General features: G+C 42.7%; 1 protein-coding gene across 1 annotated transcript in view; it reads left to right on the top strand.

Annotated features, from left to right (window-relative positions):
- Nucleotides 1-24,893, top strand: part of RDX (radixin) — a 471,667-nt gene that overhangs the window by 40,386 nt on the left and 406,388 nt on the right. The window contains exon 2 of the mRNA XM_053708539.1: nucleotides 667-726. Coding sequence (XP_053564514.1) covers nucleotides 715-726 — 12 coding nt within the window. The 5' untranslated portion in view covers nucleotides 667-714. The remainder of the gene's footprint in view (nucleotides 1-666; nucleotides 727-24,893) is intronic.

Raw genomic sequence — 24,893 nt, forward strand, 5'->3', positions numbered from 1 at the left:
ATCTCATTAGCTCAAAGACAATACCAAGAGAATGAAGCCAATTAGATAACTGAAAAGTCGTTAAAAATTGTATGCTCTGCCTGAATCATAAAAGAAAACATTTTGGCTTCATATCACTTTAAAACTGTGGGGAAAAAAAGGTCAATGTTTCAGCTATGTTATGTGTGTTTACATATTATATGGGAGGCACCCCTAGTGACTACTGGAAGGATTCTACCCACTGTAAGAATGAAGGATGAGAATAAAATGCTCTATTTTGATTAAAAAAAAAAAAAAAAAAAAAAAATCTAATTCATATTACCTTCTTTTACTATGTATTTAACATCCTCAAAATTATTAATAATATTAAAGCTAATTAATTATTAAAGCTACACTGCTGTAACACCTTCTTTCTGTCCCAGCTAAGGGTATAGCCAGTGACTGGAGCACATGCATTTGTTCCTGCTTCCCATTTGTCCACCAGATGTATCCTCACACTTTGATCATGTCTTTAACCCATTTGAGTTAAACACATAGAAAATAATTTGTTTAAATAATTGAGCATTGAATTTTTACACTGGAAAGTCACCTTAAACTTGGAATTTAAATTGTCTCAGCTGCTTTTATGTCCTTATTGTCTGTCTGTATTCCATTGAGTGACAGATATCCTCTGTATTTTATTTACAGGAGAGGACAATCCCTCATTTAAAATACTAGAAAAGAAAACACGAGAAAATGCCGAAACCGGTGAGTTACCTAATGTAGATCTTGTTACAGTATTGCTTTCCAACATAATCTTTCATACTTTAGCTTGCCAGAATACCATGTCATGAGTAAAGCTATTTAGAGCTGCAACAACTAATCAGTATAATCGATCAGTTGGTTTGTGCACAGCACCAGCTACTTTGCCCCAATGAGCTCCTGCACATGATATTGTGTTTTATAGTTATGCCCTTAGCCTAAAGGACGTCTACATACATTTTTACTTTTCACTTTTTTTAGGACAGTATACATTTCTTTTTAAGTTTACAACTACTCCTGTCTTATGTGCAACCCAGAAATAATAGCAGTCATCATTTGGATTGTTTATATAAAATCATGTGATTTGGGACTATGCTTTGCATGATATAGTGCTGAGCGTGTTATATACAGGCTGTGTTCTTTTACTAATGTATAGTCTTTAGCCCTTTTGCCATTTTTTTCTTTCTATTTTTAATTGTACCAAATTCATGCTCTGTATCTGTTATTTTAAGAGTGGACTAGATATTTGTTCCCCTAACCTTATAGCTGGTTGTTTACCACTGCATATAGGTATTCAGGATATTTTTATGTTAAAATTAAGTCCAGGCTTACTTTGTTGAGAGACCGCTTGCATTGGTGGAGAAGGAGCAAAGATAAATAGCCCACCTTGGTGAAATTGGCAAAACCCTTCTCAGGCACCTCAACAGCATCTGAGCGCCTCTTCTCTGCTGCAGGCAAAATAGCTTGCAAAAAGCGAGCCAGCCTCAGCCAGGAACATGTGGTTATGGTGACATTTTTGCATTTCAAAGCAAACTTTCTGAAAGAGTGAATAACAGAATCTTCTAAACAGCAGTAGTCTACTTTCTAGTTCTACCTCTTTTCAAACAGTTTGTGGTTTTGTTTTGCTTCATTATAAAAATGTGTTCTGCTGCTTAAAAAATTGGACAAACAGTTGTGTTAATGTAAAGTTTTAGTCTGAACTTTATATTTATAACATTTAGTATATGGCTTTTATTTTAAATATAGGAAAAAATGAATTTATTTTTTAGTCTATTAATCGGCCTCTTATTTTTTGATTATTTGATTATGAAAATAATCGTTAGTTGTAGCCCTAGATTGTTGATAGGAGCTACTTGATATCTTAACTGAAGGAATGTGACTAATATGATTGAGCTATAGGTGATAACTATAATCCCAGATTACTGATGACATTTACACGAGTAAAATCACTGATATAGCGTATCAGTAGGTGACTTTGTATAGCTCTTTCTCTTATATTACTCGTGTTTTTATGTATATGTTTGTATTGCTTCAAATGAGTTTAATATGTTGCTTGTTTACTTATTTATTTAGTTATTTAATCCACGTAGTATATTTTAGTGTTAATGTTTTTTATTTTTTGTTTGTTGATTTTTTTTTTATTTAAGTCTATGCACCATAAATTCAATAGAAAGGTAAATTTTGTTTGCATTTCATATGATGGTGTTTTCTCATATTTGAGTACTTCTGTCAACCCAAAAATAAACACGGAAAGTTATTTTATATAAGTGCATGGTCTGCTTAATGACCAATGACGGAAATTTTCTCTCATGGAACAATTGAGCAGATTTAAGCTGTGTCCTTAAAGGGACATGAAACCCATTTTTCTTTTTCATGATTCAGATAGAGAATACAATTGTAAATAGATTCCAATTTATTCCTATTATCAAATTTGCTTCGTTCTCATTTTATTATTTGTTGAACAGATAGCTAGATAGGTAGCGTGCACTTGTCTGGAGAACTACATGGCAGGAAACAGTGCTGCCATCTAGTGCTCTTGCTAACATATAACATTGTTAAAAAAAATACCTTTGCTGCAGGCACGTGCACACGCCTGAACGCACCTTCCTGCTTTTCAACAAAGGATAACAAGACAACAAAGCAAATCTGATAATAGAAGTAAATTGGAAATTTGTTTAAAATGATATGCTCTATCTGAACCACAAAAGAAAATTATGGGGTTTTATGTCCCTTTAAGTGGTTAAAACTGGTGAGCCAGTAAGGAGATGCATATACAAGTAGTCACTAATTTCTGGCTGTTTCCTCCTTAGGACTTGCAATGTGCTTTGCCTTCTGAGCGAGATATTGCAGGGTTAAATGCATGGGTAGAAAAAAGAACAGTAATGCAAAACAAAAAGCATGCATTAGCATGTCCCTTTAAATATAGCAAAACTCTTCATCCACCTGCTCCTGTATAGCAGCTTAAAACTACTAATCTTCTTTGCAGCTATGATTCTTGTTTTGTTGAATATAATACAGACTCCAACAGGCAAATGTGGATTTTCACTTGTGTAAACATGTTCTGATCATTGTAATATTACTTGGTATCTGCTAGTCATAATCTGTCTTCAGTAAATGGTGACGGTCTGTACGCTCCCACGGGATCAGACTCTTCTGTGCATGTGTGTTTGCTAATGTTGTTGTGTTTGTTCTTGTGCAAATTCATTTTACCCCATTGTAAAGCTATGCAGAGTGCATTATTTCTCCCTTATAGTTGCAGGGGTTAAAAATGCTTCTCCCTTTAACTGTCTCAGCCATATTGTCTGCTGTAAAGGCCTAAGATTCTAGTGTTGACTCCAACCTCAAACAATTTAATCAAAATATACTTGTAACTCCACGAGTGCATTATCATTATGTAAATATTCATATATGGAGTGCTGATGGAAGGATGTAGCCAACAAATACCTGCACACCGTTCTGGGGTAGAGCATGGGAAATGCCAACTGCTTAAACCTTGTGATGTCATATTTGGTGTCTATTGATTTTTAATTCATACATAAAAAATATGACATTTTTGTGTAGCATGCACAACATGTTCTATGTGGATGTAAGGGATCAGTCCAGGATTTAACCCAACTGCTAGAGTGATAAGATAAACACGCTAGCACACTGAGAGGAAACCAGGACGTGACCCACTCAGAAAAGAATAAAAGACATTTTATAATGCAGAAAACTGAGTACTCACTGGTGTTGCAGGGTCACTGGAAAGTCTCTAGAGAGATGAGGGAGTAATGTACAGAGACTTATGTTGGTTGAGGTATACCGTAAGAATGGTCAGGCAATTCAATGGTCAGCAACCGTTTTGAACAGGCAGGGGATGATCCGTTAGAGTGGTTTCGTTAACAATGGTCAATGTCCCTTCAAGCAGGTTTGTAGGATAAGGCAGCAGAGTAGTCAGGCAAAGCAATGATCAATGTCCCTTTTAAGCAGGTTTATAGGATAAGGCAGCAGAGTATTCAGGCAAGCCAAGGTCAAAATCCAGTAAGCGGTAATAAGGTAGAGAGAGCAAAAAGACACTGAGCCACAAGCAGGTAAATACACTTACAAACGGGCCCCGAGGAAAACTACTGCCGGCATTTAAGGCCATTGACGAGAGGAGGTCGTGACGAAAAAAGGGGCGTTTCAGGAAGGCCGCGTCATGTTACTAGGTGACGTGGCAAGAACACAGAGGAGATATGGGAGCCACGGCGATGAATGGATCGTGACTGTTCCTATTTTATATATATATATACTGTATTCATCCCTAGGTCTCCATAAATGTCTAGCTGAAATATTGAAGTTTTGTTGCGTGAATCTGAGTTTATTTGCAAAGCTGCCTCCTATTTAACACATTTACTTTTATGATACTTTAGGAGTTTGGAGTGTGCATGTGTCTTGTGTTTCTCCAACATAGGTGTGTCCGGTCCACGGCGTCATCCTTACTTGTGGGATATTCTCTTCCCCAACAGGAAATGGCAAAGAGCCCAGCAAAGCTGGTCACATGATCCCCCCTAGGCTCCGCCTTCCCCAGTCATTCTCTTTGCCGTTGCACAGGCAACATCTCCACGGAGATGGTTAAGAGTTTTTTGGTGTTTAAATGTAGTTTTATGCTTCAATCAAGAGTTTGTTATTTTAAAATAGTGCTGGTATGTACTATTTACTCTGAAACAGAAAATAGATGAAGATTTCTGTTTGTAAGAGGAAGATGATTTTAGCAACCGTTACTAAAATCGATGGCTGTTTCCACACAGGACTGTTGAGATGAAGTAACTTCAGTTGGGGGGGAACAGTGTGCAGACTTTTGCTGCTTGAAGTATGACACATTTCTAACAAGACTTGGTAATGCTGGAAGCTGTCATTTTCCCTATGGGATCCGGTAAAGCCATTTTATTAACAAGATATTAAAGGGCTTAAACAAGGGCTTTAAAGACTGGTAGACATTTTTCTGGGCTAAAACGATTATTTTATAAACATGTTTAATGGCTTATAGCTTTGAGGAGTTGTTTTTATCTTGGGAATTTTGTTAAAAAAAACGGCAGGCACTGTATTGGACACCTTTTTCACTGGGGGCCTTCTCTAATCATAGGCAGAGCCTCATTTTCGCGCCACTAATGCGCAGTTGTTTTTGGGAAGCAAGGCATGCAGATGCATGTGTGAGGAGCTCAGATACACAGAAAAAGCTTGCTGAAGGCGTCATTTGGAAATCGTATTCCCCTCTGGGCTTGGTTGGGTCTCAGCAAAGCAGATACCAGGGACTGTATAGGGGTTAAATATAAAAACGGCTCCGGTTCCGTTATTTTAAGAGTTAAAGCTTTCAAATTTGGTGTGCAATACTTTTAAGGCTTTAAGACACTGTGGTGAAATTTTGGTGAATTTTGAACAATTCCTTCATACTTTTTCGCATATTCAGTAATAAAGTGTGTTCAGTTTAAAATTTAAAGTGACAGTAACGGTTTTATTTTAAAACGTTTTTTGTACTTTATTATCAAGTTTATGCCTGTTTAACATGTCTGAACTATCAGATAGACTATGTTCTGTATGTGAGGAAGCCAAGGTTCCTTCTCATTTAAATAGATGTGATGCATGTGACAAACAATTTAGAGAAAATGATGCCCAAGATGATTCCTCAAGTGAGGGGAGTAAGCATGGTACTGCATCATCCCCTTCTGTGTCTACACCAGTCTTGCCCACACAAGAGGCCCCTAGTACATCTAGTGCGCCAATTCTTCTTACTATGCAACAATTAACGGCTGTAATGGATAATTCTATTAAAAACATTTTAGCCAAAATGCCCACTTATCAGCGAAAGCGCGACTGCTCTGTTTTAGATACTGAAGAGCATGAGGGCGCTGATGATAATGGTTCTGACATGCCCTTACACCCTGTCTGAAGGGGCCAGGGAGGTTTTGTCTGAGGGAGAAATTTTCAGATTCAGGAAAAATTTCTCAACAAGCTGAACCTGATGTTATTACATTCAAATTTAAATTGGAACATCTCCGCGCTCTGCTTAAGGAGGTGTTATCTACTCTGGATGATTGTGACAATTTGGTCATCCCAGAGAAATTATGTAAGATGGACAAGTTCCTAGAGGTCCCGGTGCCCCCCGAAGCTTTTCCTATACCCAAGCGGGTGGCGGATATTGTAAACAAAGAATGGGAAAGGCCCGGCATACCTTTTGTCCCTCCCCCTATATTTAAGAAATTGTTTCCTATAGTCGACCCCCAGAAAGGACTTATGGCAGACAGTCCCTAAGGTCGAGGGGGCGGTCTCTACTCTAAACAAACGCACTACTATCCCTATAGAAGATAGTTGTGCTTTCAAAGATCCTATGGATAAAAAGTTAGAAGGTTTGCTTAAAAAGATGTTTGTTCAGCAAGGTTACCTTCTACAGCCAATTTCATGCGTTGTTCCTGTCACTACAGCAGCGTGTTTCTGGTTCGATGAACTAGAAAAGTCGCTAGATAAAGATACTTCTTATGAGGAGATTATGGACAGAATTCATGCTCTCAAATTGGCTAACTCTTTTACTTTAGACGCTACCTTGCAATTAGCTAGATTAGCGGCGAAAAATTCAGGGTTTGCTATTGTGGCGCGCAGAGCGCTTTGGCTAAAGTCTTGGTCTGCGAATGCGTCATCCAAGAACAAATTGCTTAACATTCCTTTCAAGGGGAAAACGCTGTTTGGCCCTGACTTGAAAGAGATTATTTCAGATATCACTGGGGGAAAGGGCCACGCCCTTCCTCAGGATAGGTCTTTCAAGGCTAAAAATAAACCTAATTTTCGTCCCTTTCGCAGAAACGGACCAGCCTCAAGTTCTACATCCTCTAAGCAAGAGGGTAATAAGTCTCAAGCCAAACCAGCCTGGAGGCCAATGCAAGGCTGGAACAAAGGTAAGCAGGCCAAGAAACCTGCCACTGCTACCAAGACAGCATGAGATGTTGGCCCCCGATCCGGGACCGGATCTGGTGGGGGGCAGACTTTCTCTCTTCGCTCAGGCATGGGCAAGAGATGTTCTGGATCCTTGGGCCCTAGAAATAGTCTCCCAAGGTTATCTTCTGGAATTCAAGGAGCTACCCCCAAGGGGAAGGTTCCACAGGTCTCAATTGTCTTCAGACCACATAAAAAGACAGGCATTCTTACATTGTGTAGAAGACCTGTTAAAAAATGGGAGTGATTCATCCTGTTCCATTAAGAGAACAAGGGATGGGATTCTACTCCAATCTGTTCATAGTTCCCAAAAAAGAGGGAACTTTCAGACCGATTTTGGATCTCAAGATCCTAAACAAATTTCTCAGGGTTCCATCGTTCAAAATGGAAACCATTCGGACAATTCTTCCTACCATCCAGGAAGGTCAATTCATGACCACGGTGGATTTAAAGGATGCGTATTTACATATTCCTATCCACAAGGAACATCATCGGTTCCTAAGGTTCGCATTTCTGGACAAACATTACCAGTTCGTGGCACTCCCATTCGGATTAGCCACTGCCCCAAGAATTTTCACAAAGGTACTAGGGTCCCTTTTAGCGGTGCTACGACCAAGGGGCATTGCAGTAGTACCTTACTTGGACGACATACTGATTCAAGCGTCGTCGCGGTCTCAAGCAAAGGCTCATACGGACATTGTCCTAGCCTTTCTCAGATCTCACGGGTGGAAGGTGAACGCAGAAAAGAGTTCTCTATCTCCGTCAACAAGAGTCCCCTTCTTGGGAACAATAATAGACTCCTTAGAAATGAAGATTTTTCTGACAGAGGCCAGAAAATCAAAACTTCTAAGCTCTTGTCAAGTACTTCATTCTGTTCTTCTTCCTTCCATAGCGCAGTGCATGGAAGTAATAGGTTTGATGGTTGCGGCAATGGACATAGTTCCTTTTGCGCGAATTCATCTAAGACCATTACAACTGTGCATGCTCAGACAGTGGAATGGGGATTATACAGACTTGTCTCCGACGATCAAAGTAGATCAGAGGACCAGAGATTCACTCCGTTGGTGGCTGACCCTGGACAACCTGTCGCAGGGAATGAGCTTCCGCAGACCGGAGTGGGTAATTGTCACGACCGACGCCAGCCTGGTGGGCTGGGGCGCGGTCTGGGAACCCCTGAAAGCTCAGGGTCTTTGGTCTCGGGAAGAATCTCTTCTACCGATAAACATTCTGGAACTGAGAGCGATATTCAATGCTCTCAAGGCTTGGCCTCAGCTAGCAAAGGCCAAATTCATAAGGTTTCAATCAGACAATATGACGACTGTTGCGTATATCAACCATCAGGGGGGAACAAGGAGTTCCCTGGCGATGGAAGAAGTGACCAAATAATTCAATGGGCGGAGAATCACTCCTGCCACTTGTCTGCAATCCACATCCCAGGAGTGGTAAATTGGGAAGCGGATTTTCTGAGTCGTCAGACTTTTCATCCGGGGGAGTGGGAACTCCATCCGGAAATCTTTGCCCAAATAGTTCAATTGTGGGGCATTCCAGACATGGATCTGATGGCGTCTCGTCAGAACTTCAAGGTTCCTTGCTACGGGTCCAGATCCAGGGATCCCCAAGGCGACTCTAGTGGATGCACTAGTAGCACCTTGGACCTTCAACCTAGCTTACGTGTTCCCACCGTTCCCTCTCATTCCCAGGCTGGTAGCCAGGATCAAACAGGAGAGGGTATCAGTGATCTTGATAGCTCCTGCGTGGCCACGCAGGACTTGGTATGCAGGCCTGGTGAATATGTCATCGGCTCCACCATGGAAGCTGCCTTTGAGACGGGACCTTCTTGTTCAAGGTCCGTTCGAACATCCGAATCTGGCTTCGCTCCAACTGACTGCTTGGAGATTGAACGCTTGATTTTATCAAAGCGAGGGTTCTCAGATTCTGTCATTGATACTCTTGTTCAGGCTAGAAAGCCTGTAACTAGAAAAATCTACCATAAAATATGGAAAAAATATATCTGTTGGTGTGAATCTAAAGGATTCCCATGGAACAAGATAAAGATTCCTAAGATTCTATCCTTTCTACAAGAGGGTTTGGAGAAAGGATTATCTGCAAGTTCTTTGAAGGGACAGATTTCTGCTTTATCTGTTTTACTTCACAAAAAGCTGGCGGCTGTGCCAGATGTTCAAGCTTTTGTTCAGGCTCTGGTTAGAATCAAGCCTGTTTACAAACCTTTGACTCCTCCTTGGAGTCTCAATTTAGTTCTTTCAGTTCTTCAGGGGGTTCGGTTTGAACCCCTACATTCTGTTGATATAAAGTTATTATCTTGGAAAGTTTTGTTTTTGGTTGCAATTTCTTCTGCATGAAGAGTTTCAGAGTTATCTGCTCTGCAGTGTTCTCCTCCATATCTGGTGTTCCATGCAGATAAGGTGGTTTTGCGTACTAAACCTGGTTTTCTTCCGAAAGTTGTTTCTAACAAAAATATTAACCAGGAGATAGTCGTGCCTTCTTTGTGTCCAAATCCAGTTTCAAAGAAGGAACGTTTATTGCACAATTTGGATGTAGTTCGTGCTTTAAAATTCTACTTAGAAGCTACTAAGGATTTCAGACAAACCTCTTCCTTGTTTGTTGTTTATTCTGGTAAAAGGAGAGGTCAAAAGGCAACTTCTACCTCTCTCTCTTTCTGGCTTAAAAGCATCATCCGATTGGCTTATGAGACTGCCGGACGGCAGCCTCCTGAAAGAATCACAGCTCACTCCACTAGGGCCGTGGCTTCCACATGGGCCTTCAAGAACGAGGCTTCTGTTGATCAGATATGTAAGGCAGCGACTTGGTCTTCACTGCACACTTTTACCAAATTCTACAAATTTGATACTTTTGCTTCTTCTGAGGCTATTTTTGGGAGAAAGGTTTTGCAAGCCGTGGTGCCTTCCATCGAGCCTGATTTGCTCCCTCCCATCATCCGTGTCCTAAAGCTTTGGTATTGGTTCCCACAAGTAAGGATGACGCCGTGGACCGGACACACCTATGTTGGAGAAAACAGAATTTATGCTTACCTGATAAATTACTTTCTCCAACGGTGTGTCCGGTCCACGGCCCCGCCCTGGTTTTTTGAATCAGGTCTTGATGAATTATTTTCTCTAACTACAGTCACCACGGTATCATATGATTTCTCCTATGCATATTCCTCCTTTACGTCGGTCGAATGACTGGGGAAGGCGGAGCCTAGGGGGGATCATGTGACCAGCTTTGCTGGGCTCTTTGCCATTTCCTGTTGGGGAAGAGAATATCCCACAAGTAAGGATGACGCCGTGGACCGGACACACCGTTGGAGAAAGTAATTTATCAGGTAAGCATAAATTCTGTTTTTATGTGGTAGCAGTTATTGTAACAAAGTAATACTGCTCAAGATATCTGAACGGTTACCTCAGTATGCACCCATAGAAAGGTTCTAAATTGCAATAAAGGAGAGAAGGAAAAAAAAAGTGGTAAATTTAATAGATGTAAACTGGATTTTTTTTCCCCCCTAAAAGTTTACACACTGTCTTAATCATGAAAGTTTACAGGACCATTAAAGGGATATGAAACCCAAAATCTTTCTTTCATTCTCTTGGTATCTTTTTTTTTTTGTTGAAAAGCAGGGAAGTTTGCTTAGGAGCCGGCCCATTTGTGGAGCACTATATAGCAGCAGTTTTGCAAGAATCTTATCAATTTACAAGATCACTAGATGGCAGCACTATTTACTGCCATGTAGTGCTCCAAATGCTTACTTAGGTATCTCTTCAACACCGAATATCACCTAAATGAAGCACATTTGATAATAGAATATTTTTGGGTTTCATATCCCTTAAAATACAGTAGAATTGCATAATCAATAAACATAATTCATAGTTAATACAACAGCACTTTGAGTTTCAAATGAGTACTAGATTTTCTTCATAAATGGAAAGAATCCACAGCTGCATTCATTACTTTTGGGAATTCAGAACCTGGCCACCAGGAGGAGGCAAAGACACCCCAGCCAAAGGCTTAAATACCTCCCCCAGTCATTCTTTGCCTTTCATCCCAGGAGGTTGGCAGAGAAGTGTCAGAAGGTTTCAATAGTCTCTTATGGACGGTAGTACTCTTCGGCATGGGACTGGAATTTTAAGTAGTCCTGTCAGCCTCTCAGTGAGAGCATGGGTGAAAGTTAGAGTCCGGAGATGCAGGGAGTCTTTCTGCAAAAGCATCCCAACTCATATTAACAGCTCCACAAGCAATCAGTGTTGACGAGTTTCGCTGCCTGCTTTTCTTCTATAAGGTAAGACGAGTCCACGGATTCATCCTTTACGTGTGGGATATTATCCTCCTGCTAACAGGAAGTGGCAAAGAGCACGACAGCAGAGCTGTCTATATAGCTCCTCCCTTAGCTCCACCCCCCAGTTATTCTCTTTACCTACTCTAAGTACTAGGAAGGGTAAAGTGAAAGAGGTGATAAAATATTAGTTTTTAATTTCTTCAAGTAAGAGTTTATTTTAAATGTGTACTATTTACTCTCAGGCAGCAGATGGATGAAGACTTCTACCTAGAGGATGATGATCTTAGCATTTGTAACTAAGATCCAGTGCTGTTCCCACAGAGGCTGAGGAGTACAGGAAACTTCAGTGTGAGGAACGTTTTCATGCTTTGCAGCAGTGAGGTATGTTCAGTCATATATTTCTGGAGAGACTGTGTATTTCAGAAAGGCTGACAGTATCCCCATGAGGGTAAGGGTAAGCAGTAATCCTAAGAGCTAATAAGAAGGGCATTACTAAGCTTGCATAATAGGCTAATTACAAAAATGGTTGACACTGACTTGTAAATGTTTGTGGGCAAACGTTTTTATGAACTGGGAGTGCTGTTTAACGTTTTGTGGGCAATAACGTTTTGGGCAACTTTATTGAGGGTACACTTGGCTTGGCTTATTATTTTTTTGGGTCTCAGAACCCACATGGCTAGTTGAAAACCGCTCTGGTGCGGTTCTTTGAGGCTGTAGAGACATCGAGTGAGATGGGCGAGGTCTATTTTCACGCCTCAGATGCGCAGTTATTTTCTCTCAGCAAGCTCCAACTCCTGAGGGCCCTGGTGAATGTTAACCCCATATTTACTATCCCTGAGGGCAGGTAGGGCCACAGCAGGGCTGTGGCAAGGTGCTGAGTTTTTTTTTTCTCCGGATTTAGGCCTAATTTCAATCCTGTTTGCACATTAAAGGGTTCAATTTTAAAATTCCTTGTGGGGCAATCTTAACTACATATATTGTGTCTGCTTGCAAAATTTTGAAAAATTTTGTGCATTTTAAAACTGTTTTGCAGAACGTGTATGCTTTTTTTTTCCCTTAAAGGCGCAGTACCGTTTTTTAAGATTGTTATCTAACGCCCGCACAAGCGACGCCAAGTACTTCTAGTGCGTCTAATTCTTTCACCCTGCAAGATATGGCCGCAGTTATGAATACTACCCTCACAGAGGATTTATCTAAGCTGCCTGGGTTGCAGGGGAAGCGCAGTAAGTCTGGTGTGAGAACAAACGCTGAGCCCTCTGACGCTTTATTAGCCATATCCGATGTACCCTCACAATACTCTTAGTTGGGGTGAGGGATTTGCTGGCTGAGGGAGAGATTTCTGATTCAGGAAATATGTTCCCTCAGACAGACTCAGATATGACGGCTTTTAAATTTAAACTAGAACACCTCTTCTCAGGGAGGTTTTAGTGACTCTGGATGATTGTGACCCTATTGTAGTTCCAGAGAAATTGTGTAAAATGGACAGATTTCTAGAGGTTCCTGCCTACACTGATGTTTTTCTGGTCCCTAAGAGGATTTCGGACATTGTAACTAAGGAGTGGGATAGACCAGGTATTCCATTCGCTCCCCCTCCTACTCTTAAGAAAATGTTTCCCATATCAGACAACATGCGGGACTCGTGGCAGACCCTCCCTAAGGTGGAGGGAACTATTTCTACCCTGGCTAAGCGTACAACTATACCTATTGAGGACAGTTGTGCTTTCAGAGATCCTATGGAAAAGAAATTAGAGGGTCTCCTGAAGAAAATGTTTGTTCATCAAGGTTTTCTTCTCCAACCTATGTCGTGCATTGTTCCTGTAACTACTGCAGCGTCCTTTTGGTTCGAGGCTCTGGAGGAGGCTCTTCAGGTTGAGACCCCATTAGATGATATTCTGGATAGAATTAGGGCTCTCAAGCTAGCTAATTCTTTCATTACAGATGCCGCTTTTCAACTGGCTAAATTTGCATTGAAAAATTCAGGTTTTGCCATTTTAGCGCGTAGAGCGTTATGGCTTAAGTCCAGGTCTGCTGATGTGTCATCAAAAGCTAAGCTGTTAGCCATCCATTTCAAAGGTAAGACCCTATTCGGGCCTGAACTGAAAGAGATAATTTCAGACATCACTGGAGGAAAAGGCCATGCCCTTCCTCAGCATAAGACAAATAAGATGAGGACGAAAAAAATAATTTTCGTTCCTTTCGGAACTTCAAAGGTGGTCCCTCTTCCTCTTCCCCTGCCGCAAAACAAGAGGGGAATTTTGCTCAATCCAATTGAGTCTGGAGACCTAACCAGACTTGTAACAAGGATAAACAGACCAAGAAGCCTGCTGCTTGCCACCAAGACAGCATGAAGGGGTATCCCCCGATCCGGGACCGGATCTAGTAGGGGGCAGACTTTCTCTCTTTGCTCCAGCTTGGGCAAGAGATGTTCAGGACTCCTGGGCTTTAGAAATCATAACCCAGGGGTATCTTCTAGATTTCAAAGATTCTCCTTCAAGTGGGAGATTCCATCTTTCTCAATTGTCTGTAAACCAGACAAAAAGAGAGGCGTTCTTACGCTGTGTAGAAGACCTATATACCATGGGAGTGATCTGCCCAGTTCCGAAAACACAACAGAGGCAAGGTTTCTACTCCAATCTGTTTGTGTTTCCCAAAAAAGAGGGAACCTTCAGACCAATTTTGGATCTCAAGATTCTAAACAAATTCCTCAGAGTCCCATCTTCAAGATGGAGACCATTCGGACTATGCATATCAACACATCCCTATCCACAAATATCATCACCAGTTCCTCAGGTTCGCCTTTCTGGACAAGCATTACCAGTTTGTGGCTCTTCCCTTCGGGTTGGCCACAGCTCCCAGAATTTTCACAAAGGTGCTAGGGTCCCTTCTGGCGGTTCTAAGGCTGCGGGGCATAGCTGTGGCGCCCTATCTGGACAATATCTTAATCCAGGCGTCGACTTGCCAACTAGCCAAGTCTCACACGGACATCGTGTTGGCTTTTCTAAGATCTCACGGATGGAAGATGAACGTAAAAAAAGAGTTCACTTATCCCTCTCACAAGAGTTCCATTCCTGGGAACTCTGATAGATTCGGTGAATATGAAAATGTTTCTGACAGAGGTCAGGAAATCCAAACATTTTATCCATCTGCCGTGCTCTTCATTCCATTCCTCGGCCGTCAGTGGCTCAGTGTATGGAGGTAATCAGCTTAATGGTAGCGGCAATGGACATAGTTCCGTTTGCTCGCTTGCATCTCTGAGCATGCATACAACAGTGGAATGGGGATTATGCAGATTTATCTCCTCTGATAAATCTGGACCAAGAGACCAGAGACTCTCTTCTTTGGTGGTTGTCACAGGATCATCTGTCCAAGGGAATGTGTTTCCGCAGGCCAGCGTGGGTCATAGTGACGACGGACGCCAGCCTATTGGGCTGGGGTGCAGTCTGGAATTCCCTGAAAGCACAGGGTTTGTGGACTCAGGAGGAGGCTTTCTTCCCGATAAATATTCTAGAACTGAGAGCGATATTCAATGCGCTTCAGGCGTGGCCTCAGCTGGCATCAGCCAGATTCATAAGATTCCAATCGGACGATATCACAACTGTAGCATATATCAATAATCAGGGGGGGAACAAAGAGTTCTCTAGCGATGATAGAGGTTACCAAAATAATTCGATGGGCAGAGACTCACTCTTGCCATCTATCAGCAATCTATATCCCAGGAGTGGAGAACTGGGAATCGGATTTTCTAAGTCGTCAGACTTTTCATCCGGGGGAGTGGGAACTCCATCCGGAGGTGTTTGCACAATTGATTCGGCAATGGGGCACACCAGAATTGGATCTGATGGCGTCTCGTCAGAACGCCAAACTTCCTCGTTACGGGTCCAGGTCAAGGGATCCTCAGGCAGTACTGATAGATGCTCTAGCAGTACCCTGGTCGTTCAACCTGGCTTATGTGTTTCCACCATTTCCTCTCCTTCCTCGTTTAATTTCCAGAATCAAACAGGAGAGAGCTTCAGTGATTTTGATAGCACCTGCGTGGCCACGCAGGACTTGGTATGCAGACCTGGTGGACATTTTATCTCTTCCACCATGGACTCTGCCACTGAGACAGGACCTTCTGATTCAAGATCCGTTCCAGCATCCAAATCTAGTTTCTCTGCGGTTGACTGCTTGGAGATTGAACGCTTGATCTTATCCAAGCGGGGTTTCTCGGAGTCGGTCATAGATACCTCGAAAGCCTGTCACCAGAAAATTTATCATAAGATATGGCGTAAATATCTTTATTTCTCTTGTTAAGTGTATCCAGTCCACGGATCATCCATTACTTGTGGGATATTCTCCTTCCCAACAGGAAGTTGCAAGAGGATCACCCACAGCAGAGCTGCTATATAGCTCCTCCCCTAACTGTCATATCCAGTCATTCTCTTGCAAGCCTCAACCAAGATGGAGGTCCTAAGAGGAGTGTGGTGTTTTATACTTAGTTTATTCTTCAATCAAAAGTTTGTTATTTTTAAATGGTACCGGAGTGTACTGTTTATCTCAGGCAGTATTTAGAAGAAGAATCTGCCTGCGTTTTCTATGATCTTAGCAGAAGTAACTAAGATCCATGGCTGTTCTCACATATTCTGAGGAGTGAGGTAACTTCAGAGAGGGAATAGCGTGCAGGTTTTCCTTCAATAAGGTATGTGCAGTTAATATATTTCTAGGGATGGAATTTGCTAGAAAATGCTGCTGATACCGAACTAATGTAAGTAAAGCCTTAAATGCAGTGAGAGCTACTGGTATCAGGCTTATTAATAGAGATACATACTCTTATAAAAATGTAATATAAAACGTTTGCTGGCATGTTTAATCGTTTTATATATGTTTGGTGATAAAACTTATTGGGGCCTAGTTTTTTTTTCCACATGGCTGGCTTGAATTCTGCCTAGTAACAGTTTCCTGACTTTCCACTGTTGTAATATGAGTGGGAGGGGTTTTTTTGTGCAGCAAAAATTACAGACAGACATCCAGTTTCTTCCTGCATGATCCAGGATATCTCTGGAGGGCTCAAAAGGCTTCAAAGTCATTTTTAAGGGAGGTAACAAGCCACAGTAGAGCTGTGGCAGTTGTTGTGACTATTTAAAAAAACAACAAAAAAAACCCCCAAAAAAAACGTTTTTGTCAGTTATTATTCTGTGTTTGGTATTAAGGGGTTAATCATCCATTTGCAAGTGGGTGCAATGCTCTGCTAACTTGTTACATACACTGTAAAAATTATGTTAGTGTAACTGCCTTTTTTCACTGTTTCAAATTTTGGCAAAAATTTGTGTTTCTTAAAGGTGCAGTAACGTTTTTTATATTGCTTGTAAACTTGTTTAAAGTGTTTTCCAAGCTTGCTAGTCTCATTGCTAGTCTGTTTAAACATGTCTGACACAGAGGAAACTACTTGTTCATTATGTTTGAAAGCCATGGTGGAGCCCCATAGGAGAATGTGTACTAAATGTATTGATTTCACCTTAAACAGTAAAGATCAGTCTTTAACTATAAAAGAAATATCACCAGAAGATTCTGACGAGGGGGAAGTTATGCCGACTAACTCTCCCCACGTGTCAGACCCTTCGCCTCCCGCTCAGGGGATGCACGCTAATATGGCGCCAATTGCATCAGGGACGCCCATAGCGATTACCTTGCAGGACATGGCTGCAATCATGAATAATACCCTGTCAGAGGTATTATCCAGGTTGCCTGAATTAAGAGGCAAGCACGATTGCTCTGGGGTTAGGAGAAATACAGAGCGCGCAGATGCTGTAAGGGCCATGTCTGATACTGCGTCACAATATGCAGATCATGAGGACGGAGAGCTTCAGTCTGTGGGTGACGTCTCTGATTCGGGGAAACCTGATTGAGAGATTTCTAATTTAAAATTTAAGCTTGAGAACCTCCGTGTATTGCTTGGGGAGGTATTAGCTGCTCTGAATGACTGTAACACAGTTGCAGTACCAGAGAAATTGTGTAGGCTGGATAAATACTATGCGGTGCCGGTGTGTACTGATGTTTTTCCTATACCTAAAAGGCTTACAGAAATTATTAGCAAGGAGTGGGATAGACCGGGTGTGCCTTTTTCCCCACCTCCTATATTTAGAAAAATGTTTCCACTACACGGGACTTATGGCAGACGGTCCCTAAGGTGGAGGGAGCAGTTTCTACTTTAGCAAAGCGTACCACTATCCCGGTTGAGGACAGTTGTGCTTTTTCAGATCCAATGGATAAAAAATTGCAGGGTTACCTTAAGAAAATGTTTATTCAACAAGGTTTTATTTTACAGCCCCTTGCTTGCATTGCGCCTGTCACGGCCACGGCGGCATTCTGGTTTGAGGCCCTGGAAGAGGCCATCCATACAGCTCCATTGACTGAAATTATTGACAAGCTTAGAACACTTAAGCTAGCTAACTCATTTGTTTCTGATGCCATTGTTCATTTGACTAAACTAACGGCTAAGAATTCCGGATTCGCCATCCAGGCGCGTAGGGCGCTATGGCTTAAATCCTGGTCAGCTGACGTGACTTCGAAGTCTAAATTACTCAACATTCCTTTCAAGGGGCAGACCTTATTCGGGCTTGGTTTGAAGGAAATTATTGCTGACATTACTGGAGGTAAGGGTCATACCCTTCCTCAGGACAGGGCCAAAGCAAAGGCCAAATAGTCTAATTTTCGTGCCTTTCGAAATTTTAAGGCAGGTGCAGCATCAACTTTCTCCGCTTCAAAGCAAGAGGGAACTTTTGCTCAATCTAAGCAGGCCTGGAAACCTAACCAGTCCTGGAACAAAGGCAAGCAGGCCAGAAAGCCTGCTGCTGCCTCTAAGACAGCATGAAGGAACGGCCCCCTATCCGGCGACGGATCTAGTAGGGGGCAGACTTTCTCTCTTCGCCCAGGCGTGGGAAAGAGATGTTCAGGATCATATCTCAGGGATATCTTCTGGACTTCAAAGCTTCCCCTCCACAAGGGAGATTTCATCTTTCAAGGCTATCTGCAAATCAGATAAAGAAAGAGGCATTCCTACGCTGTGTGCAAGACCTCCTAATTATGGGAGTGATCCATCCAGTTCCGCGGATCGAACATGGACAGGGTTTGTATTCAAATCTGTTTGTGGTTCCCAAAAAAGAGGGAACCTTCAGACCAATTTTGGATCTAAAGATCTTAAACAAATTCCTCAGAGTTCCATCTTTCAAAATGGAAACTATTCGGACCATCCTACCCATGATCCAAGAGGGTCAGTACATGACCACAGTGGACCTAAAGGACGCCTACCTTCACATACCGATTCACAAAGACCATCATCGGTTTCTAAGGTTTGCCTTTCTTGACAGGCATTACCAATTTGTAGCTCTTCCCTTCGGGTTGTCTACAGCCCCGAGAATCTTTACAAAGGTTCTGGGCTCACTTCTGGTGGTTCTAAGACCGCGAGGCATAGCGGTAGCTCCGTATCTAGACGACATCCTGATACAGGTGTCAAGCTTTCAAGTTGCCAAGTCTCATACAGAGATAGTTCTGGCATTTCTGAGGTCGCACGGGTGGAAAGTGAACGAGGAAAAGAGTTCTCTATCCCCACTCACAAGAGTCTCCTTCTTAGGGACTCTTATAGATTCTGTAGAAATGAAAATTTACCTGACGGAGTCCAGGTTATCAAAACTTTTAAATGCTTGTCGTGTTCTTCACTCCATTCCGCGCCCTTCGGTGGCTCAGTGTATGGAGGTAATCGGCTTAATGGTAGCGTCAATGGAGATAGTGCCATTTGCGCGCCTACATCTCAGACCGCTGCAATTATGCATGCTGAGTCAGTGGAATGGGGATTACACAGATTTGTCCCCTCTGCTAAATCTGGATCAAGAGACCAGAGATTCTCTTCTCTGGTGGTTGTCTCGAGTCCACCTGTCCAAGGGTATGACCTTTCGCAGGCCAGATTGGACAATTGTAACAACAGATGCCAGCCTTCTAGGTTGGGGTGCAGTCTGGAACTCCCTGAAGGCACAGGGATCGTGGACTCAGGAGGAGAAACTCCTTCCAATAAATATTCTGGAGTTAAGAGCAATATTCAATGCTCTTCTGGCTTGGCCTCAGTTAGCAACACTGAGGTTCATCAGATTTCAGTCGGACAACATCACGACTGTGGCTTACATCAACCATCAAGGGGGAACCAGGAGTTCCCTAGCGATGTTAGAAGTCTCAAAAATAATTCGCTGGGCAGAGTCCCACTCTTGCCACCTGTCAGCAATCCATATCCCAGGCGTGGAGAACTGGGAGGCGGATTTTCTAAGTCGTCAGACTTTCCATCCGGGGGAGTGGGAACTCCATCCGGAGGTGTTTGCTCAATTGATTCATCGTTGGGGCAAACCAGAGTTGGATCTCATGGCGTCTCGCCAGAACGCCAAGCTCCCTTGTTACGGATCCAGGTCCAGGGACCCAGAAGCGACGCTGATAGATGCTCTAGCAGCGCCTTGGTTCTTCAACCTGGCTTATGTGTTTCCACCGTTTCCTCTGCCCCCTCGACTGATTGCCAAAATCAAACAGGAGAGAGCATCTGTGATTCTGATAGCACCTGCGTGGCCACGCAGGACTTGGTATGCAGACCTAGTGGACATGTCATCCTTTCCACCATGGACTCTGCTTCTAAGACAGGACCTTCTGATACAAGGTCCTTTCAATCATCCAAATCTAATTTCTCTGAGACTGACTGCATGGAGATTGAACGCTTGATTCTATCAAAGCGTGGCTTCTCCGAGTCAGTCATTGATACCTTAATACAGGCACGAAAGCCTGTTATCAGGAAAATCTACCACAAGATATGGAGTAAATATCCTTATTGGTGTGAATCCAAGAATTGCTCATGGAGTAAGGTTAGGATTCCTTGAATATTGTCTTTTCTCCAAGAGGGCTTGGACAAAGGATTATCAGCTAGTTCCTTAAAGGGACAGATTTCTGCTCTGTCCTTTTGCACAAGCGTCTGGCAGAGGTTCCAGACGTTCAGGCATTTTGCCAGGCTTTGGTTAGAATTATGCCTGTATTTAAACCTGTTGCTCCTCCGTGGAGCTTAAACTTGGCTCTTAAAGTTCTTCAAGGAGTTCCGTTTGAACCCCTTCATTCCATTTTTATTAAACTTTTATCTTGGAAAGTTCTGTTTTTGATGGCTATTTCCTCGGCTCGGAGAGTCTCTGAGCTATCTGCCTTACAATGTGATTCTCCTTATCTGATTTTTCATGCAGATAAGGTAGTTCTGCATACCAAACCTGGGTTTTTACCTAAGGTGGTTTCTAACAAGAATATCAATCAAGAGATTGTTGTTCTATCATTGTGTCCTAATCCTTCTTCAAAGAAGGAACGTCTTTTACATAATCTGGACGTAGTCCGTGCCTTGAAGTTTTACTTACAAGCTACTAAGGATTTTCGTCAAACATCTTCCCTGTTTGTCGTTTACTCTGGACAGAGGAGAGGTCAAAAAGCTTCGGCAACCTCTCTGTCCTTTTGGCTTCGGAGCGTAATACGCCTAGCCTATTTGACTGCTGGACAGCAGCTCCCTGAAAGGATTACAACTCATTCTACTAGAGCTGTGGCTTCCACATGGGCCTTCAAAAATGAGGCCTCTGTTGAACAGATTTGCAAGGCTGGGACTTGGTCTTCGCTTCACACTTTTTCAAAATTTTACAAATTTGATACTTTTGCTTCTTCGGAGGCTGTTTTTGGGAGAAAGGTTCTTCGGGCAGTGGTTCCTTCCGCTTAATCCTGCCTTGTCCCTCCCATCATCCGTGTACTTTAGCTTTGGTATTGGTATCCCACAAGTAATGGATGATCCGTGGACTGGCTACACTTATCAAGAGAAAACATAATTTATGCTTACCTGATAAATTTATTTCTCTTGTAGTGTATCCAGTCCACGGCCCGCCCTGTCCTTTTAAGGCAGGTCTAAATTTTAATTAAACTACAGTCACCACTGCACTTTATGGTTTCTCCTTTCTCTGTTTGTTTTCGGTCGAATGACTGGATATGACAGTTAGGGGAGGAGCTATATAGCAGCTCTGCTGTGGGTGATCCTCTTGCAACTTCCTGTTGGGAAGGAGAATATCCCACAAGTAATGGATGATCCGTGGACTGGATACACTACAAGAGAAATAAATTTATCAGGTAAGCATAAATAATGTTTTGTGAGAATCCAAAGGCTACTCATGGAGTAAGATCAGGATTCCTAGGATTTTGTCCTTTCTCCAAGAAGGATTGGAGAAGGGGCTATCAGCTAGTTCCTTAAAGGGACAGATATCTGCTTTATCAATTCTACTGCACAAACGTCTGGCAGATGTTCCAGACGTTCAGTCGTTCTGTCAGGCTTTAGTTAGAATCAAGCCTGTGTTTAAACCTGTTGCTCCGCCATGGAGTTTAAATTTAGTTCTTAAAGTTCTTCAAGGGGTTCCGTTTGAACCTATGCATTCCATAGATATTAAGCTTCTATCTTGGAAAGTTCTGTTTTTAGTTGCTATCTCTTCGGCTCGAAGAGTTTCTAAGCTATCTGCATTGCAATGCGACTCGCCTTATCTTGTTTTCCATGCTGATAAGGTGGTTTTGCGTACCAAACCTGGATTCCTTCCTAAGGTTGTTACTAATAGGAATATCAATCAGGGAATTGTTGTTCCTTCTCTGTGTCCTTATCCTTCTTCTCAAAAGGAGCGTCTGTTGCATAACTTGGACGTGGTTCATGCTTTGAAGTTTTACTTGCAAGCGACCAAAGATTTCCGTCAAACATCTTCTTTCTTTGTTGTCTATTCTGGAAAACGTAGAGGTCAAAAAGCTACGGCTACCTCTTACCTTTTGGCTGAAAAGCATCATCTGTTTGGCATACGAGACTGCTGGACAGCATCCTCCTGAAAGAATTACAGCTCACTCTACTAGAGCGGTGGCTTCCACATGGGCTTTTAAAAATGATGCTTCTGTTGAACAGATTTGTAAGGTTGCGACTTGGTCTTTGCTTCATACCTTTTCCAAATTTGATACCTTTTCCAAATTTTCCAAATTTGATACCTTTGCTTCTTCAGAGGCTATTTTTGGGAGAAAAGTTCTTCAAGCAGTGGTGCCTTCTGTTTAACCATCTGTCTTGTCCCTCACGTTCATCCGTGTCCTGTAGCTTTGGTATTGTATCCCACAAGTTAAAGGATGAATCCGTGGACTCGTCTTACCTTATAGAAGAAAAGTAAATTTATTCTTACCTGATAAATTAATTTCTTCTATGGTAAGACGAGTCCACAGCCCGCCCTGTCATTTTAAGACAGATTATATTTTTTTTATTTAAACTCGGTCACCTCTGCACCTTGTAGTTTCTCCTTTTTCTTCCTGTACCTTCGGTCGAATGACTAGGGGGTGGAGCTAAGAGAGGAGCTATATAGACAGCTCTGCTGTGGTGCTCTTTGCCACTTCCTGTTAGCAGGAGGATAATATCCCACAAGTAAAGGATGAATCCGTGGACTCGTCTTACCATAGAAGAAATTAATTTATCATGTAAGCATAAATTTACTTTTTTCTCTCAAGTCCATGGCAGAAGCGACGCTACCATCTGTCACACTTGAAGGGCCGCGTTTCTGTTCCATGGTGTTAATTCCGGTAAGATAGTTTCATTTTACATCCATTACTTTCATCATGGATGTATTGTAATTACAACTGTTTACCCGAGAGGGGCTACAACCTTTTGGGGATAACTTTAGGGTGTCAGTGATGCTCCTTTTTGTATCTCGGAATAGAGGGTTAATATCTCCTGAGGGGGGTTATTGAACAGGGGGTTTATAATAGTTTATGTGATTCTGTCTGCTACTGTGTAGTGTTGCTTCGGCTCATTGCTATTTTGGAACATAACGGCATATGTCTAGTGACGCAGCCTTTACGGTCGGGTGTCACGGTTTACCTTGTGACCGGGCGTGGCCAAATTTTGGCTCTCTATTTCCGCGTTCCTTACCATGTGGCGACGGAGAAATCCTGGTCCGCTGGTGTCTGGTTCCCTGGAGGTGGTGAGTGCCCCAGCCATTGGGGGTGTAAGGTGCCATTTAAATTTTTCTTATGGGTCCATTTTTATATCCCAGTTATGGAGGATTCTGATTTTTTTGGAGACGGATATCTCTGATTCAGACTCTACTTCTTGCGAAGAATATGAATTGGCCCGGGTGATACATGCCTATCAGTTATATTACGAATGCGGTTTTAGAGTGCTCTGTTCCTCGGAATCGGGGAATCAGGTGCCCACTGAGCCCTCCGCCTCTGGGGATTCTATTTCCAACGAGGCGAGTTCCCTACCACCAACTCTTACTATGCGTGCAGGTAACCCAAACGCTACTTATCCTTCTATGGATTGTGGCCTGTTCCCACCATAGGTTACGACACGGTTCCACATGGCCATATCTGTGGCACTGGCGGATCTGCACCTCCCGGGAGTGTGCTTACGATATTGTCCGTGTTCTGTTAACCGGGGCTCGGCAGGCGTGGGATTGCTTGGTCCAGTTCAGCCCTCCGGGGGAGCGACGGCCTCGGGGTCAACCTTCGTGACCGGTGTTTTCTTTTGTCCTGGCGGAGGTATGTTGCGCCTTTCATTATAGACTGGCCCGCCTTCGTGTTCTACTGAGGTACGTTTTTGGCGTTGCTAGAGGATCCCACTCTTAATGGGTCTGGGGATTCTCAGTCTTAATCATTGACTGGCTTGCTTGCATTGACATAAGGGGATGAAGTAATCTTCTTATAGTCTTTGTTATTTGCGTATCCTTTTCCAGTTCTGATCTCAGAAGTCTCTGACCCCTGTTGGGCTGGTACTGCTGGTCTGTCCGTTCTTCCTGGGCGATAACCTACGGGTTGCCTTATCTTTTTATTTTAATCCGGTGAGGAAGATTTTTATTTGGTCTAAAGCTCATGTTGTGATGTTTCCTTCAGGAACTTTCTTCTCTGGAATTAATGCTCATGATTTTGTGGTCGCACTGTTTACTTTTACAAGAGTGAGTACATACTAGTCCTATGTTCTGTCTGACTGTTCTTTATCCCTCCATCTCGGGGGAGACTCTGAGTCCTTGACAGTACTGGGGCCCTTGGTTTCAGGCTGGTCCTGAATGGGTACAAATCCTTCTGCCTTTGAGGCCTAGTTCAGACAAGTGGCACCTTTTTTATGTCCGGCTGTTCTGGTGAGGGCCTATTGAGCACAATATGATTTGTGGTGTTTACTTGTTATTTTACAAACTTCAACTAGCATCCTGAGAGGGTCCGTAGTTGCTTAGGGGCATGGGGAATTGGTTCAGTCCTCATTCCCCTTTCAATCTAGTGGGCCGGGACTCCGTTTGAGATCCGCGGCGACATACTCGGTCGTTTCCGATGTTTCCAGGAACTAGAGCGTTCCTTCCTGTTGTGGGTTGGAGGCTTTCAGGATTTAGGTCCTTCATACCGCCGTTATTACAGTTTTGCCTTTCATGATCTCTTCAGAAGTGTCCTTTTAGGATGTGTTCCATTTAGAGATTCTCTTCCTTTGGGTCGAGACTTTCTGGACTTTGTCCAGTTTTTCTGCTTGCTGTGAAGGCCATGAGGCTCTGTCTTCCTTCGGGAGTTAGTCATCTCCATATCAGGGGCGATAGGAGGCGTTATCTCTATTTCAAAGCTTTTTTCTTAGGGG

The sequence above is a fragment of the Bombina bombina genome, chromosome 3 (assembly GCF_027579735.1).
Source record: "Bombina bombina isolate aBomBom1 chromosome 3, aBomBom1.pri, whole genome shotgun sequence".
Classification (NCBI taxonomy): domain Eukaryota; kingdom Metazoa; phylum Chordata; class Amphibia; order Anura; family Bombinatoridae; genus Bombina; species Bombina bombina.